Source organism: Notothenia rossii (genome assembly GCF_949606895.1).
Source record: "Notothenia rossii genome assembly, chromosome: 2".
Taxonomy (NCBI): Eukaryota; Metazoa; Chordata; class Actinopteri; order Perciformes; family Nototheniidae; genus Notothenia; species Notothenia rossii.
In genome coordinates this window covers 47,253,492-47,266,068 of record NC_136904.1, presented here as the reverse complement: position 1 = coordinate 47,266,068, position 12,577 = coordinate 47,253,492, and the positions used below count along the sequence as shown (strand labels likewise).

The 12,577-nt window shown below is 39.4% G+C and overlaps 1 protein-coding gene across 23 annotated transcripts; it reads left to right on the top strand.

The window, feature by feature from the left end:
- Nucleotides 1–238: 238 nt before the first annotated feature.
- Nucleotides 239–12,186, top strand: LOC307029343 (uncharacterized protein). Of its 23 annotated transcripts, none has more exons than XM_079665242.1 (8): nucleotides 239–524; nucleotides 3,645–3,709; nucleotides 3,936–4,068; nucleotides 6,877–7,033; nucleotides 7,113–7,202; nucleotides 7,583–7,744; nucleotides 7,863–7,937; nucleotides 8,156–8,512. In XM_079665242.1, exons 4-8 carry the CDS (start codon nucleotides 6,973–6,975, stop codon nucleotides 8,260–8,262), a joined length of 495 nt encoding a protein of 164 aa, XP_079521368.1. In that variant the 5' UTR covers nucleotides 239–524; nucleotides 3,645–3,709; nucleotides 3,936–4,068; nucleotides 6,877–6,972; the 3' UTR covers nucleotides 8,263–8,512. The 23 variants fall into 23 exon arrangements, 17 of the variants coding, with proteins under 17 accessions (XP_079521368.1, XP_079521367.1, XP_079521361.1 ...); XM_079665241.1 differs by having other exon boundaries at nucleotides 239–540; XM_079665235.1 differs by having other exon boundaries at nucleotides 239–3,418.
- Nucleotides 12,187–12,577: the final 391 nt, after the last annotated feature.

Genomic DNA, 12,577 nt, shown 5'->3' with positions numbered 1-12,577 from the left:
CTATATACACAAAATAACCATTTCTCTCAAATATTGTTCACAAATCTGAAAAAATCTGTGATAGTGAGCACTTCTCCTTTGCCGAGATAATCCATCCCACCTCACAGGTGTGGCATATCAAGATGCTGATTAGACAGCATGATTATTTCCCAGGTGTGCCTTAGGCTGGCCACAATAAAAGGCCACTCTGAAACGTGCAGTTTTGCTTTATTGGGGGGGTCTGGGGGGTCTGGGGGGGTCTGGGGGGGTCCGAAAACCAGTCAGTATCTGGTGTGAGGGTTAGGATTATTGTTAGGCGTTAGAAGTTTGGAATCCTGTCACCGGGAAGCAGCGGCAGGATCGAATGCACTCTCCATCGTTGTCACATTATCAAGGCATGTTCATCTCTCATTCAGGCCCCTGGGAAACACTGTGTCGAATCTGGCTATCCATAGCCTCTCACATCTACGTCTCTGGGCCACAGACCATCTGGAGTTGGACTCCAGGACCGCTGCTTGAACGGATTGCCATCCATGGAGCAGGACGTGAGTAACTAATGGAGTAAGTGTGTTTTTTCTTCTCAAAATGTTATATCTATGTTGAGTGAATCGTATACAAATTGTGTTACCAGTTTCACTCACATACTGTAGTCCACAACGTTTACATGTTATAATGTAAACACAGTTTTTAGATTGTAGGCTGCCAAGATACTGTGTTTTATAAACATTGTTGTTATATTTGCTGCGCAACCAGAGTTGTTGCTGAAAAAAATCCCTGTGACCCCTGGATGTTGGGGTCAGCATGGGTTGTATCTTTGCTTTGACCAAGTAAGACTGCAGGTTTCTATTTTTCCTAAATGCTGCAATTATACTGTGGTCTTGTAGAATGTCAGTTTTTCCTATAATGTTTTGAAAGTTGGATTTAATAACTTTGACTAGTTTAACAGCTGACTGGGAATATGGAGGAGACCAAAATGGGTTTCGTCTGTTGAAACGTTCTAAAACATTTTTTTAGAAAAGAACGAGTGTACCCTCTAGAGATCAATGCTCCAAAAAGCGTTTTGGTAGCCATTTGGAAGTCCTCTCTGTTACTGCATATTCTATGGAACCTCAAAAGCTGTGATTTAACCAATCCCGCATAAGTGTGATTAGGATGGTGGCTTGTTCTATGGAGAAGGGCATGAGTGTCTGTCTCTTTAAAAAATACTTTAGCATCCAATGTGTGTGTTTTATCGAAATTAATTCCTTTGAATGTGGTGGTGTCCAGGAAATCCACTGAGGTGTAGCTGGTGATGGATTTTAGTGAGATGGATTTGTTGTGATTATTCAGGGTGATGACAAATAGATCAAAATCCTCCTTTGAGTGAGACCACACGCCCCAGATGTCATCCAGATATCTGAAATAATATGTGGGAGTCTTTAGGCAGGAGGACAGGGCAGAGGTTTCCAACTCTGCCATAAAAATGTTGGCATAGGCTGGAGCGAACTTCTTTCCCATAGCAGTGCCTTTAATCTGCAGGAAGAACTCTCCATTAAATTCAAAGTCATTACGTGTCAAATTAATCTCCAATAATTGTAATAATTCCTTGTGTGGTCTTTTTTTATCAGGGTGTTTACGGAATGTTTTTTATGGCTTGTATGCCTTCTTGGATGTCTATGTTTGTGTATAAGCTATCTACGTCCATCGTGAATAACATGGCGTCCTGAGGTATATTGAGTTGTTTAATTCTGCTTAAAAAGTCATAGGTATCCTTTAAATAGCTTGTGTGGATGATGGAAAGAGGATTGAGGTAAAAATCAATGAACTCGGCCGTACGGTATGTCTCGCTGCTACAATCAGATATAATGGGTCTGCCCGGAGGAATTTTGTAAGGTAAGGACCATTTATGTCTTTCTTTGTGTATTTTCGGGAGCATGTAAAATAGTCTGGCCCTGGGTTCAGAGTTTCCTGATAGAAACCTCATTTGTTTAGCATTAATGCATTTTTTGTCATATAGTGCTTGTAAAATCTTGTCAACTAATTTAATTGTGTCCAGATAAATGGGTTTGTCTAATTTAGAATAATAATTTGTGTCCGATAATTGTCTATATCTCTCCCACAGATATTGCTCCCGGTCCATAACTACCACTACACTACCCTTGTCGGCTGGTTTGATTATTATATTCTTATTGTTGCTGAGCTCCTTCAGTGCTGCAGTCTCCTCTGGACTGAGGTTCGGTTGTGACCGATAAATCTGGAAACTGCTATCAAATTGGTTGATATCAGCCGCAATGAGAGTAGTGAGTTCCATCGGAAGTGTGCCAGCAGAGGGAACCCAGTCAGATTTGGGAGTAAATGGAGGTGGGTCAGACTCTTTTTTGTTTTGAAAATATGTTGCTAATTTCAGTTTCCTGTGGTATTGTTGTAAATCCCATCTGCCTTGCTGGATAATATTTTTGTTGCTGCCTTTAGTAGGGATGAAATCAAGGCCCCTGTTTAAGAGAGTGATCTGCGGGGGAGTCAATGTAAAGTGTTTAGCTAATATTAAAACGTTTTTTTTCCCCTCCTGTACAGGCAGATTTGAGGGGACATTTAGTTTACCTGCTCACACCAGTGTAGAAGCATGTTTCCCGCTGTGGATTTAGTCCAGTGGACATTATCACTTTCGGTCCAAAAGGACACGTTTGGCAGCTGTGGAATATGTTTTTGATGCTGTGTGATGTGCTCGTTTAAATGGATCAATTGTTTTTGTTCATGATGTGGCAGAAAGTGCGAGTAATTGATAACAGGTATCCAGATTGCTGCCCGTGGGAACCTCAATTTAGCAGCTCGGACTGCTGCTTGCAGCTGTTTCACGGAGGTCTGCTTGACTTTATTTGATCGATTATTAAGTCCAAATGCCAAGATGACCTTCTCCACCACAGTGGAAGAGGTGGCCTTTTTAATAATGGCCTCGGCATGTCTGAAAGTAGCCCCCGGATAACTGTTAATTTGTAGATCATGTATGGTGAATGGTGGGAGTCGTACCAAATTAGAGTCCCCCATTATTAACCATTTTTTGCCGACACTCAAACCCCAGTCCTGTAATTTTTTGACTGTGTTGAGGTGTTTTGTAGGTCTGCGTGTAGGGATCATTGGATCCGGTAGTGTGGGTCGTGACTGCCGCACTGTTTTCATTTGCAATTGACTCTGGACTGCCGCGCCGAGGCTACATGTCGCAACTGGGGACCGAGCAAGGACGGGACAATTAGGCTGTTGATGGAGCGTTGTAGGTACCAGAGCGTCGTCCAATTCCTCCAGCGACAGATTGAAAATAGAATCCTCTTCAGTGACCACACATGGGTTGAGAGGACGAGGAGGAAAGTGAGCAGGAGGCTGAGGTGTCAAATTGAGTGCCCGCTTGCCCCTCGGTGTCAAGCTAGGAAGCTGTCTACTCCTCTGTGATTGAGGAGCATTTGAGGTAAGTACCGTGCTGGGGGGAATGAGGCACTCTGTCTCAACATCCACTAAAGGTGGACAGTCACCCTTTGTGTCTGTCATAGTTGTAGTAGTGTTAACAGTATTTGTGGGTGATGTGTGAGGTGAGGGGGACCCAATGTGTGCAGGTGGAGCATGTATATGTGCCACACTTGTACTTGCAGAAGGACCCACAGCCGTGGGCATTAAACTCTGTTTGGTCTTTGCAGGTGTGGCTACTGTTCGGTCAACAATATGAGACGTCAACAGAGCCGCAGTCTGTTCCAGTGATGAGGTAAGTACCGTGCTGGGGGGAATGAGGCACTCAGTTTCAACCTCCACCAAAGGTGGACAGTCCCCCTTTGGGTCTGTCCTAGTGTTCACAGTGATTGTGGGTGATGTGTGAGGTGCCGGGGTCTGTGAGGAGGACCCAATGTGTGCAGGTGGAGCATGTATTTGTGCCACAATTGTATTTGTAGGACCCACAGCCGTGGGCCTTACATTCTGTTTGGGCTGTGCAGGTGTGGCTACTGTTTGGTCAACGATCTGAGACATCAACAGAGCCGCAGTCTGTTCCAGTGTTTCATCCTGTAGACGGCGTCCCAGGTTTCTCTTGGCCCAGGATGAAGCCAAATCCAGTGGATTCTGCCAGTGGTGAGTGGACAATGTATTTAATTTGATTACCTGGGCTTTGAAAGCAATTCTAGAACCCTGAAGGCAAGAGAGACTGAAAAGAGTCAAGGGAAGCTTATAAAAGTTAACAGCATTTAATTACACAAAATATGCGGTGGTGTACAAAATGAAATGTGCGAGTGGAGGCGCTCTCCACATCCGACCGGTCAGTTCAGGTCAGGGGGTCGAAGAGATCAATTCTTGGCTTGCTCTTCCTGTTGTCATCTGAGGTCTTCTCCTATTGGCCGGCGTTGTCGGGGGGCGGGTCCAATGCAATTCCTGCCTTTTTCTGTAGCTAAATTGCATCATTCTGGCATCTGTGGTTATTTAAACATTCCCTGCTACACATTATTCAGCGTCAATAAATGAGTGCTAATCTCAGTGTGCTCAGTGTACAACATCACATTTCATTTCACCTTGGTTCAAGGTTTGAAATCGTATGATTCCGCCAGATGCTAAATGCTAACCGGAAGTGACGAATTTTCAGAATAAAGGTGTTAAGCTAATAGTGAGAACTTCCGGTTTTTCAGAATAAAACTGATTTAAATCAAATAGTGTATTTAATTCAAATTACGCCATATCAACATTGATTTTAATTTCTAACAGCTTCCATCTCATCTGTGTAATGATCAAGTAGGATCAACACGGATGTAAAAGACCAATTCTTTGCATTGCCTTCAATCAGGGCCTGGGTGTCGGGGCGAGGAGAAGCCGGCTTGATGACCGTGGAAAGGTGTTCGGTCATTCTGGCTATGTTTGGTGGAGGATCTTCCGCCGACACGTTTTTGAGATGATGGATAGTTTTAATGATGGTGTGGATGCAGTGTGCTTTCAATAAAAAGTCTGGATCCTCTGACTGTTGTTTTTTCTCCTGATTAATGTTACTGTTTGTGGGGTAAGTATTGTTTCTGTACTGTGTGTTGTACTGTTTTTTCTCCTGATTAGTGTTTCTGTTTGTGGGGTAAGTATTGTTTTTGTGCTGTGTGTTGTACTGTTTTTTCTCCTGATGAGTGTTTCTGTTTGTGGGGTAAGTATTCATTTTGTACTGTGTTGTACATTTTGTTGTTCTGTTTGGTAGCCCTCCCACTGTTGTATCTGTAGTTCTCATTTTGGTATTCCGTAGGATACCGTTGTTCAAAAAATGGTGGCTTATAGCCTGGCTCTATGTAGCGTTGTCGGGAGCTGTTGTTCCCGTATGTTCTCGGACCGGCCCGTGTGACCGATGCGTAGGAACGCTGTTGGCCGTAAGAACGCTGGCGGCCATTAGAACGTTGACCGTTAGAGAGCTGGCGACCATTAGATATCTGTCCGTTGTAAAACTGGTGGTCATCTGGCTGGTAGTAGCGATTTCGGGAGTGATTATCCTGTGGTCACTTGTAGCCGCGACGTTTATCACGACCACGTCGGTAATCGACCACAGTCAAATCTCCGTTATCATCGTGACTCTTGACCAAAAATGTGTTGTGCCAGTAAAACGCTCTGATGGCTTGCCTTGAAAGTAAAGTAAAATCTTTTTTTGTTATTTTTTCTTTTTTTTTTTCTTTTTTTCAAGGTGTATTTTTTCTTTTTATAAAGAAATAATAAAATAATAAAATTAAATGTGATCGTATTGGAATAAAACTTATAAACAAGCCTTATACTCGCGACGTTTCGGTCCGAATGGACCTTCTTCAGGCTGACTTGCTGAAAATGAAAGAGAGCTGTGCATGTGTGCAGCTCAGCTTTATACACGGCATCTATTGCACGTCTGTCCGTCCTGGGAGAGGGATCCCTCCTCTGTTGCTCTCCCTGAGGTTTCTCCAATTTTTCCCTTTAAACTGTGGGTTTTCTCTGGAAGTTTTTCCTTGTACGATGTGAGGGTCTAAGGACAGAGGGTGTCGTATTGTCATACTGATATTCTGTACAAACTGTGAAGTCCACTGAGACAAATGTAACATTTGTGATATTGGGCTATATAAATAAACATTGATTGATTGATTGAGCTTCTAAAACATTTTCTACATACACAAAATAACCATTTCTCTCAAATATTGTTCACAAATCTGAAAAAAATCTGGGATAGTGAGCACTTCTCCTTTGCCGAGATAATCCATCCCACCTCACAGGTGTGGCATATCAAGATGCTGATTAGACAGCATGATTATTGCACAGGTGTGCCTTAGGCTGGCCACAATAAAAGGCCACTCTTAAACGTGCAGTTTTGCTTTATTGGGGGGGTCTGGGGGGGTCCGAAAAGCAGTCAGTATCTGGTGTGAGGGTTAGGATTATTGTTAGGGTTAGGGTAATGTTGTGAATCGAGTGGCCTGTGTTCATCGTCCATAACATACGCCTGACCATACCATAACCCCACCACCACCATGGGCGGTGCACTCCGTATCAACAAGATACAAACTTGAAGAAAACAGAATCATATAAGTACATCAGGTTTCATAGAGCTAAAACATTTCAAGTGCTACTCAACTGGTTTTAGATAAGCCAGTCCTTTATTAGTATATAAGTGCTCTGTTAGCAATTCTTTGTTAGTAATTCTATCGATCGAAGTGGAGTCGAAAGGAGCTCCAACAAGCCGTTTAGGACAGAGAGTGAATACACATACTATACAGAGATGCTGTATGAGAAACCAATGTGAGTTTGGAACATTGAACAATATAAATCTATCCTATTAGACCTCAACAATGGAATTATGATCAGTAGAAATGGCCAAAACATGGGACCTTTAAACACATGGATTATACTTTTCTGATGTGAAATTCAGGCTTTATGACTTGCATGTACTTATTACCATTTCAGTTGGACCGGCTTGCTGCTCTGGGGTATTTTCCACTTTTGCTTTTGGGGAAAAAGAATAAGAATGGCTACACAGCAGATGTCTTCAGTAGCATACAGATGAAGCTGGATGACTGCTTGGAAGAAGATATCAAAACTGTGTATGTGAAAGTATTAAACTGTGAGTATCTTTTACTGTATTGATGATTTATTTGAAAGTAATTTAAAATCTGATATTAGGGCTTACATTTTTTTTAAAGATTATATTCTTTCATGTTTTCATACCGCAGTGCACTTCAGAAGGTTTCAGAATCAAAAAGGAACCATTGAAGATTGTGGGACAGATCTGGGTAAGTGTTGACATTTTTCAACTCTACCTGTTTTGTTTGGACAGTTTAGGTGACGGGGAAAATTTGACTTCATGACTATTGTTTCCATGTATTGGAAGCAAGCATTTATATTAAAGGTAATTTGCTTATTAACCAATGATGCCCTTAATTCAGTAATATTGAGCCTTGAATAAATTGGCATTTGTGTGCGCTTTACAGGAGCCTTGCCCACCACTCCTTCTTCTACTAGTATTATTATTGTGATCCAGATTTGCATTCAAATACGTATGACTATTCCACGAGTAGCTATGTGGGGCAGAAGCATGTCTAAATACATTGTAATGCACAGCCATGTGTTTACCTTTAATTTGAGCATTTTTTCCTCTCCAAATCTCCAACAGAAACTGAATTTGTGGTGTTTGATCTCTGTCCTGTGGAGGCTACTGATTTGGTCGTGGAAGCAACTGATTTGGTCGTGGAGGCTACTGATGTTATCGTGGAGGTTACTGATTTGGTCGAAGAGGGGGATTACAGATCCAATGCAGAGGGACAGGGAGAGCAAGGTACTTAGTGATATTGGCACTGACACAATGATTTCAAAATTGAATTATTGTAATTATTTTACTATCGTAAAAGATGTATGGTCAAATTTAAATTTGCTCTTGTGGCTCTGATATGTAGAATATCAAAGCCATGAGGTGGAAGTGGTGAATGGGGGAGAGCCAGCATCAACTTCTGTGGAGGAAGCTGCACAAGGTTTGTAGCGATTCATGTAAATTCAGGGCACTAATATTTGGAATGCATTTTCTTCCACATTTGCTTCAGTATTTAAGCAGTTTTCAAGATCCACTAATATATCTTAATTTCTGATGACTATCTGTATGCTCCTTTTATGACTGACACAGCATCTATATTGTTGACACTTCAACTGTACTCTAATTGTGCTCTAAAAATCTGGGCCCCATATGGTGCAGGTATCACAGAAGACAATGAAAGCCTCTCTTTGGGAGGCACAAGGCCAGATCATGGCACAGGGAGCAAGAGGTCAAAGGTGCAGGGTGGAAAAAAATGTAGTTTTTAAAAAATAATTGTCCTGATTTCTCACAGATGTTTGGGTAATGTTACCGTCTTATATGACACTGGCTAATGATTTCCGACTTGATGAAGATTCGATTGTCTTAGAACATTAAAGGCAGTGAAATAGGGGTAGTGGTGGTCTAATGGATAGTGGGTTGAAGATTGGAAGGTGTGAGTTCAAATCCCGTCTGGAACACCACCACTAGTGTGCCCTTGAGTAAGGCACTTAGCCCTTAGTTACTCCAGGGAGAATGTCCCTGTAAGTGGTCATTGTAAGTCGCTTTGGATAAAAGCGTCAGCTAAATGAAATGACACCACTATTCACCATAAGTCTTGCCAGTGTTAGTTAGTTGACAGTGTACATTAGGATGTGGCTTTATCTCCTACATGCCTGTCTGTCTGCCTAGGTATATTAAATAATACGTTGTTAAAATCCAATGAGATATTTTGCTTTTAATTTCTAATTCTAGATTTACATTTAATCAATGATACAGCACACACTTTTGACACTTACCCTACAAAACTTTGTTCTCTCAGGTGTAGCTGTCTCGAAAAAAAACCTGAAACCCTGACTCTGGGAGACTTCAACAAGGATGGGAGCATGAGCTCAAAGAGACGAGGCAAAAGAAAACCTCAAAATACAGGTATGTTTTGAGAATTAATTTCATTTTAATTTAACCTGAATTAAAAATATATTTGTTAAACATTTTATAATTTAACTATGCATTTATTAAACCAACACGGGTTGAGAAAGGTGGTTTAATATTTTTATATTTTTTAAAACATGCACATAAATGATCTATCTCCATGTTCTTTGAAAGACATTGTGTCTTCTCAAAAGTGTAGACTGACTGTGAGAACTCTTTATAACGCAGTGTAATATAGAATGTGAATTATTACAAAACCTTTTTGTAATAATTATGTGGATTTGTGAAATTGTGAAAGTGGAAAAATTGTCTTGCAAACCAGAATCAGAAATATTTTATTGGGTTACATTACAGTTGCTCCCTTTTACAATAAATACATAAATATATAAACATAGAAAAGTTAAAAGAAACATAGGAAATAAGAATTAAGTATGTGAGAATGTGGGCATTGTATTACAATATATAGCAACAAATAACAATACATATGGAAAAATACAGATAAGAAATATTTATATTGTAAATATATAATAGTGGAATAATAATAATGCTGAAAATGGGATCCCTGAGGGATTTAAATGGCCAGACCCGAAAATAAACCCATTCATTCATAGCTAAGGTGTGTTACACTGATACTACAATTCCCTGTATAAAATGACATTAAAACAAAGGATGTCTTAAACAAGTCATGTGTTTAGCCATTTCACTTACAATAATGACAAACTATCACCATTTTGTATTTACATAGGTAAAGAATGTGAAGAATGCTCTGACAGAGCCACTACAGGGTCGTTTCTTTTTTCTAAAGTCATACGACGGACAGAAGACCAAGCAAGTTTCAGCAAAAAGCTCTTTATGTTCTACTGATATCATCTATAATCTCACATAATCTTGAATTTAATGTTAGATTTTACAAAAGCTCTTTGGAAAGTGCAAGGAATCAGTTCGTCTGAATACAGTCACTTATAACCCTTCTGGAAACTCATCACCTGGTGAAACCTCAGGTGGTCACTTTTGAACCCCTGGAATAATGTTATTATAATAATATCTGGATCTTGTGTTCCTACAGTATAGCCCTTTACTGATGCTCCACCATAGTGCTCCACACAACTGATCTCATAACATGTTTATTTTAAATATGCATGTGTTAATTTTGGAGTGCATTCTTATAGAACTGACTAGTATAATAGAGTTAGAAAATACAGGAAATTAACAAAAGGAACTAATTGCCACTTGATGTTAATATTTCAACATTGGCTTTGCTTGGAACAAACAATATAGTTTATCTTATTTGAATAGTACTATGATGTACACAACAATTTGTCCACTGGGCTTGTGGCCTAGGCAAAAGCAATTGCATTCACTATGCTTAAAAACGAATGAATGTATTTAAGTCTTGATAAAAATGAAATTGCCTATATGACTGGTAAGTCAACATGTACACTGTTACAATTCCGGTTCAGGTACCAAAAGGTTGCCAGTTTTCCTCCAAACAAATTACATATGCTGAAAAAACATATGATGTTAATATGCTTCTGTTTCAGCAGATTGTTCATTTTTACACATTGTGAATGAATGGTGCTGTTGTCAATATATCGCTTTTTAAAATCAACATGCATACATTTGATGTAAATGTGTGGTAACTTGTGGCAGTTTTAAAACAACATATCTTGCACTCGGTCAACAATCACCCATACAATGTGTTGTATTACAGGTACTTCTTCAGTGCAGAGAATGGTAAATATCCAATAATGTTCTACCTACAATTGTGGTGAGAGAAAAACATTGTTAAACAATCAGCATTTCTAACCCAAAATGAATGGTGTTGGACTGGTTATCATTATAGATGTGGCTTCCTTGTATAGGCTTGTCACCTCAACAATGTAAAGATGAAGCAGATGTCCAATTTTACAATGCAGCACAGTTTACTTAAGAATACAAACAAAATGCTTCATCCAAAAAAGCTTTCCAGCACGCTTCCCTTTACTGGCAAGAGTACTCTGTATTTCCACTGTTGAAATGCATTTGTTAAAACTCTTAACGATGTAGATTTAGTCTTTGCACCAGTAAAATGTGGTATGACAGCACTTCAAATAGATGTATTTATAGTTATTCCTTCTGAGATATTTGGATGATGCTGTGCACTTTTTAAAAAGACAGATTTTCCAAGCCCATTTATTGTGGATGGGCTTGATGTTATTGGGCTGTTAACGCAAAGTAAGAAAATAACATTAGTGTTTTTTTGTATTTGTGTCTTATCCCTTAAACCAGTGGAACACGATGGAAGAATACATGGGAGCCCATCTCAAGCCTTGAATCAGCAACTGAGGTAAATGAAGATCTTGAAGAATAAGCCCTCTAGCTATAGGGAAAGTCAGTATTCTGTGTTTAGGGAGCCAGTGGATTCGGAGACAGATCATTAAATATATTAAAGAGTCAAAAGTGTCTCTAAAGTTTGTGATGTCAACGTTTTCAGATCTAATATCTGAACATATAGGTAACATTTTTGGTCAACAAAAATCTGAATGTGTTACCCTGTCTAAATACTATTGAACTACTACTTTTGCAAATAGGCCTACCTATCAACATTTAGTATGTGGTAAAGAAGGATGAAAAGAAGGAAAAACAACAAAGATTCCTCTCATGTCACAGAACATGATGAAAGCCAGACTATTCAGATGCATTACTTTGTATCCATAAAGTATCCCATACTAATTTAGCTGTTCTTGAAAAAAGTACTTAAAACACCTTTGCAATATTGACATAATATACATAATATCACCTACAGTACCCAGTGATTATATCTCCAAGTATCTCAAACCAACGCAGACATACAAGTCAATCGGATTACATTAATCATTCCTCTGACTTCTTGAATAGTGATGAAATGCTGACAAATGTTTTTTAATATTTAACACCATATAGAATGCTTAAGTGTCTGTTTTTGTTGTTCCACAGATACATCCATGATGAGCCCTTTTGAGCCCCACTCCTCGTCCAAGACCTTTTCGGTTCTGCTCGGTTATTCTGTATTCATCTTTTATATTTTATATTTGAATAAATGACTGAATAAAAGCACAGTGTTTGATTATTTGTTTTTATCTTCTGTCAGAATAAGTATTGCTATTGTTTTACATAGTATATCCTTTAACAGCCAGAATTATTTCTAGAAAATGGTGAAGGTTTGTTTAAGAGAAGGCTGTTCCTGTAATGAGAGTTCACATTTATGCTACATTGAAGGGTGCAATTGACTAAACATCTTCAGAAACATAATTTGCTTCAGATATAACTCATAGCAATATTTTAACCATTAAGAAAAGCCAACTGCATTAAAAACCCAGTTAACAAACACTAGGTAAAGTATTTTCCTTCAGTAATGAAGATGTAATTCCAATGTAGACACACCTGGGGTCGCTGTTCTGTCTGTTAGGCTGAGCCATGCATTGTCTGGACCGTAAAAGGGACGAAGAAGACGAAGTGATAAATAAAAAGATAAAACACTGGCATGTAATTTACGTTAGAGTACATTTAATGGTTTTGAATAAGCCACAGTGCCTTAATGTACCAGCGAAAGAGGCTGTTTGGATGATAACAATTTAAAAGTGTGTACTGTTGTCATGACATGAAACGACTACAAACAATATGGTGATTATTTACCCATTAACCAGCATAATA

Bases quoted from the DNA above. Each gene is read 5' to 3' on its own strand.
- LOC307029343 (XM_079665232.1), top strand. From the start codon at position 6,847: ATGACTTGCATGTACTTATTACCATTTCAGTTGGACCGGCTTGCTGCT. The intron at 7,034-7,112 runs GTGAGTATCTTT...TTTTTTTTAAAG, and splicing joins GTATGTGAAAGTATTAAACT to ATTATATTCTTTCATGTTTT. The intron at 7,203-7,582 runs GTAAGTGTTGAC...AATCTCCAACAG, and splicing joins AGATTGTGGGACAGATCTGG to AAACTGAATTTGTGGTGTTT.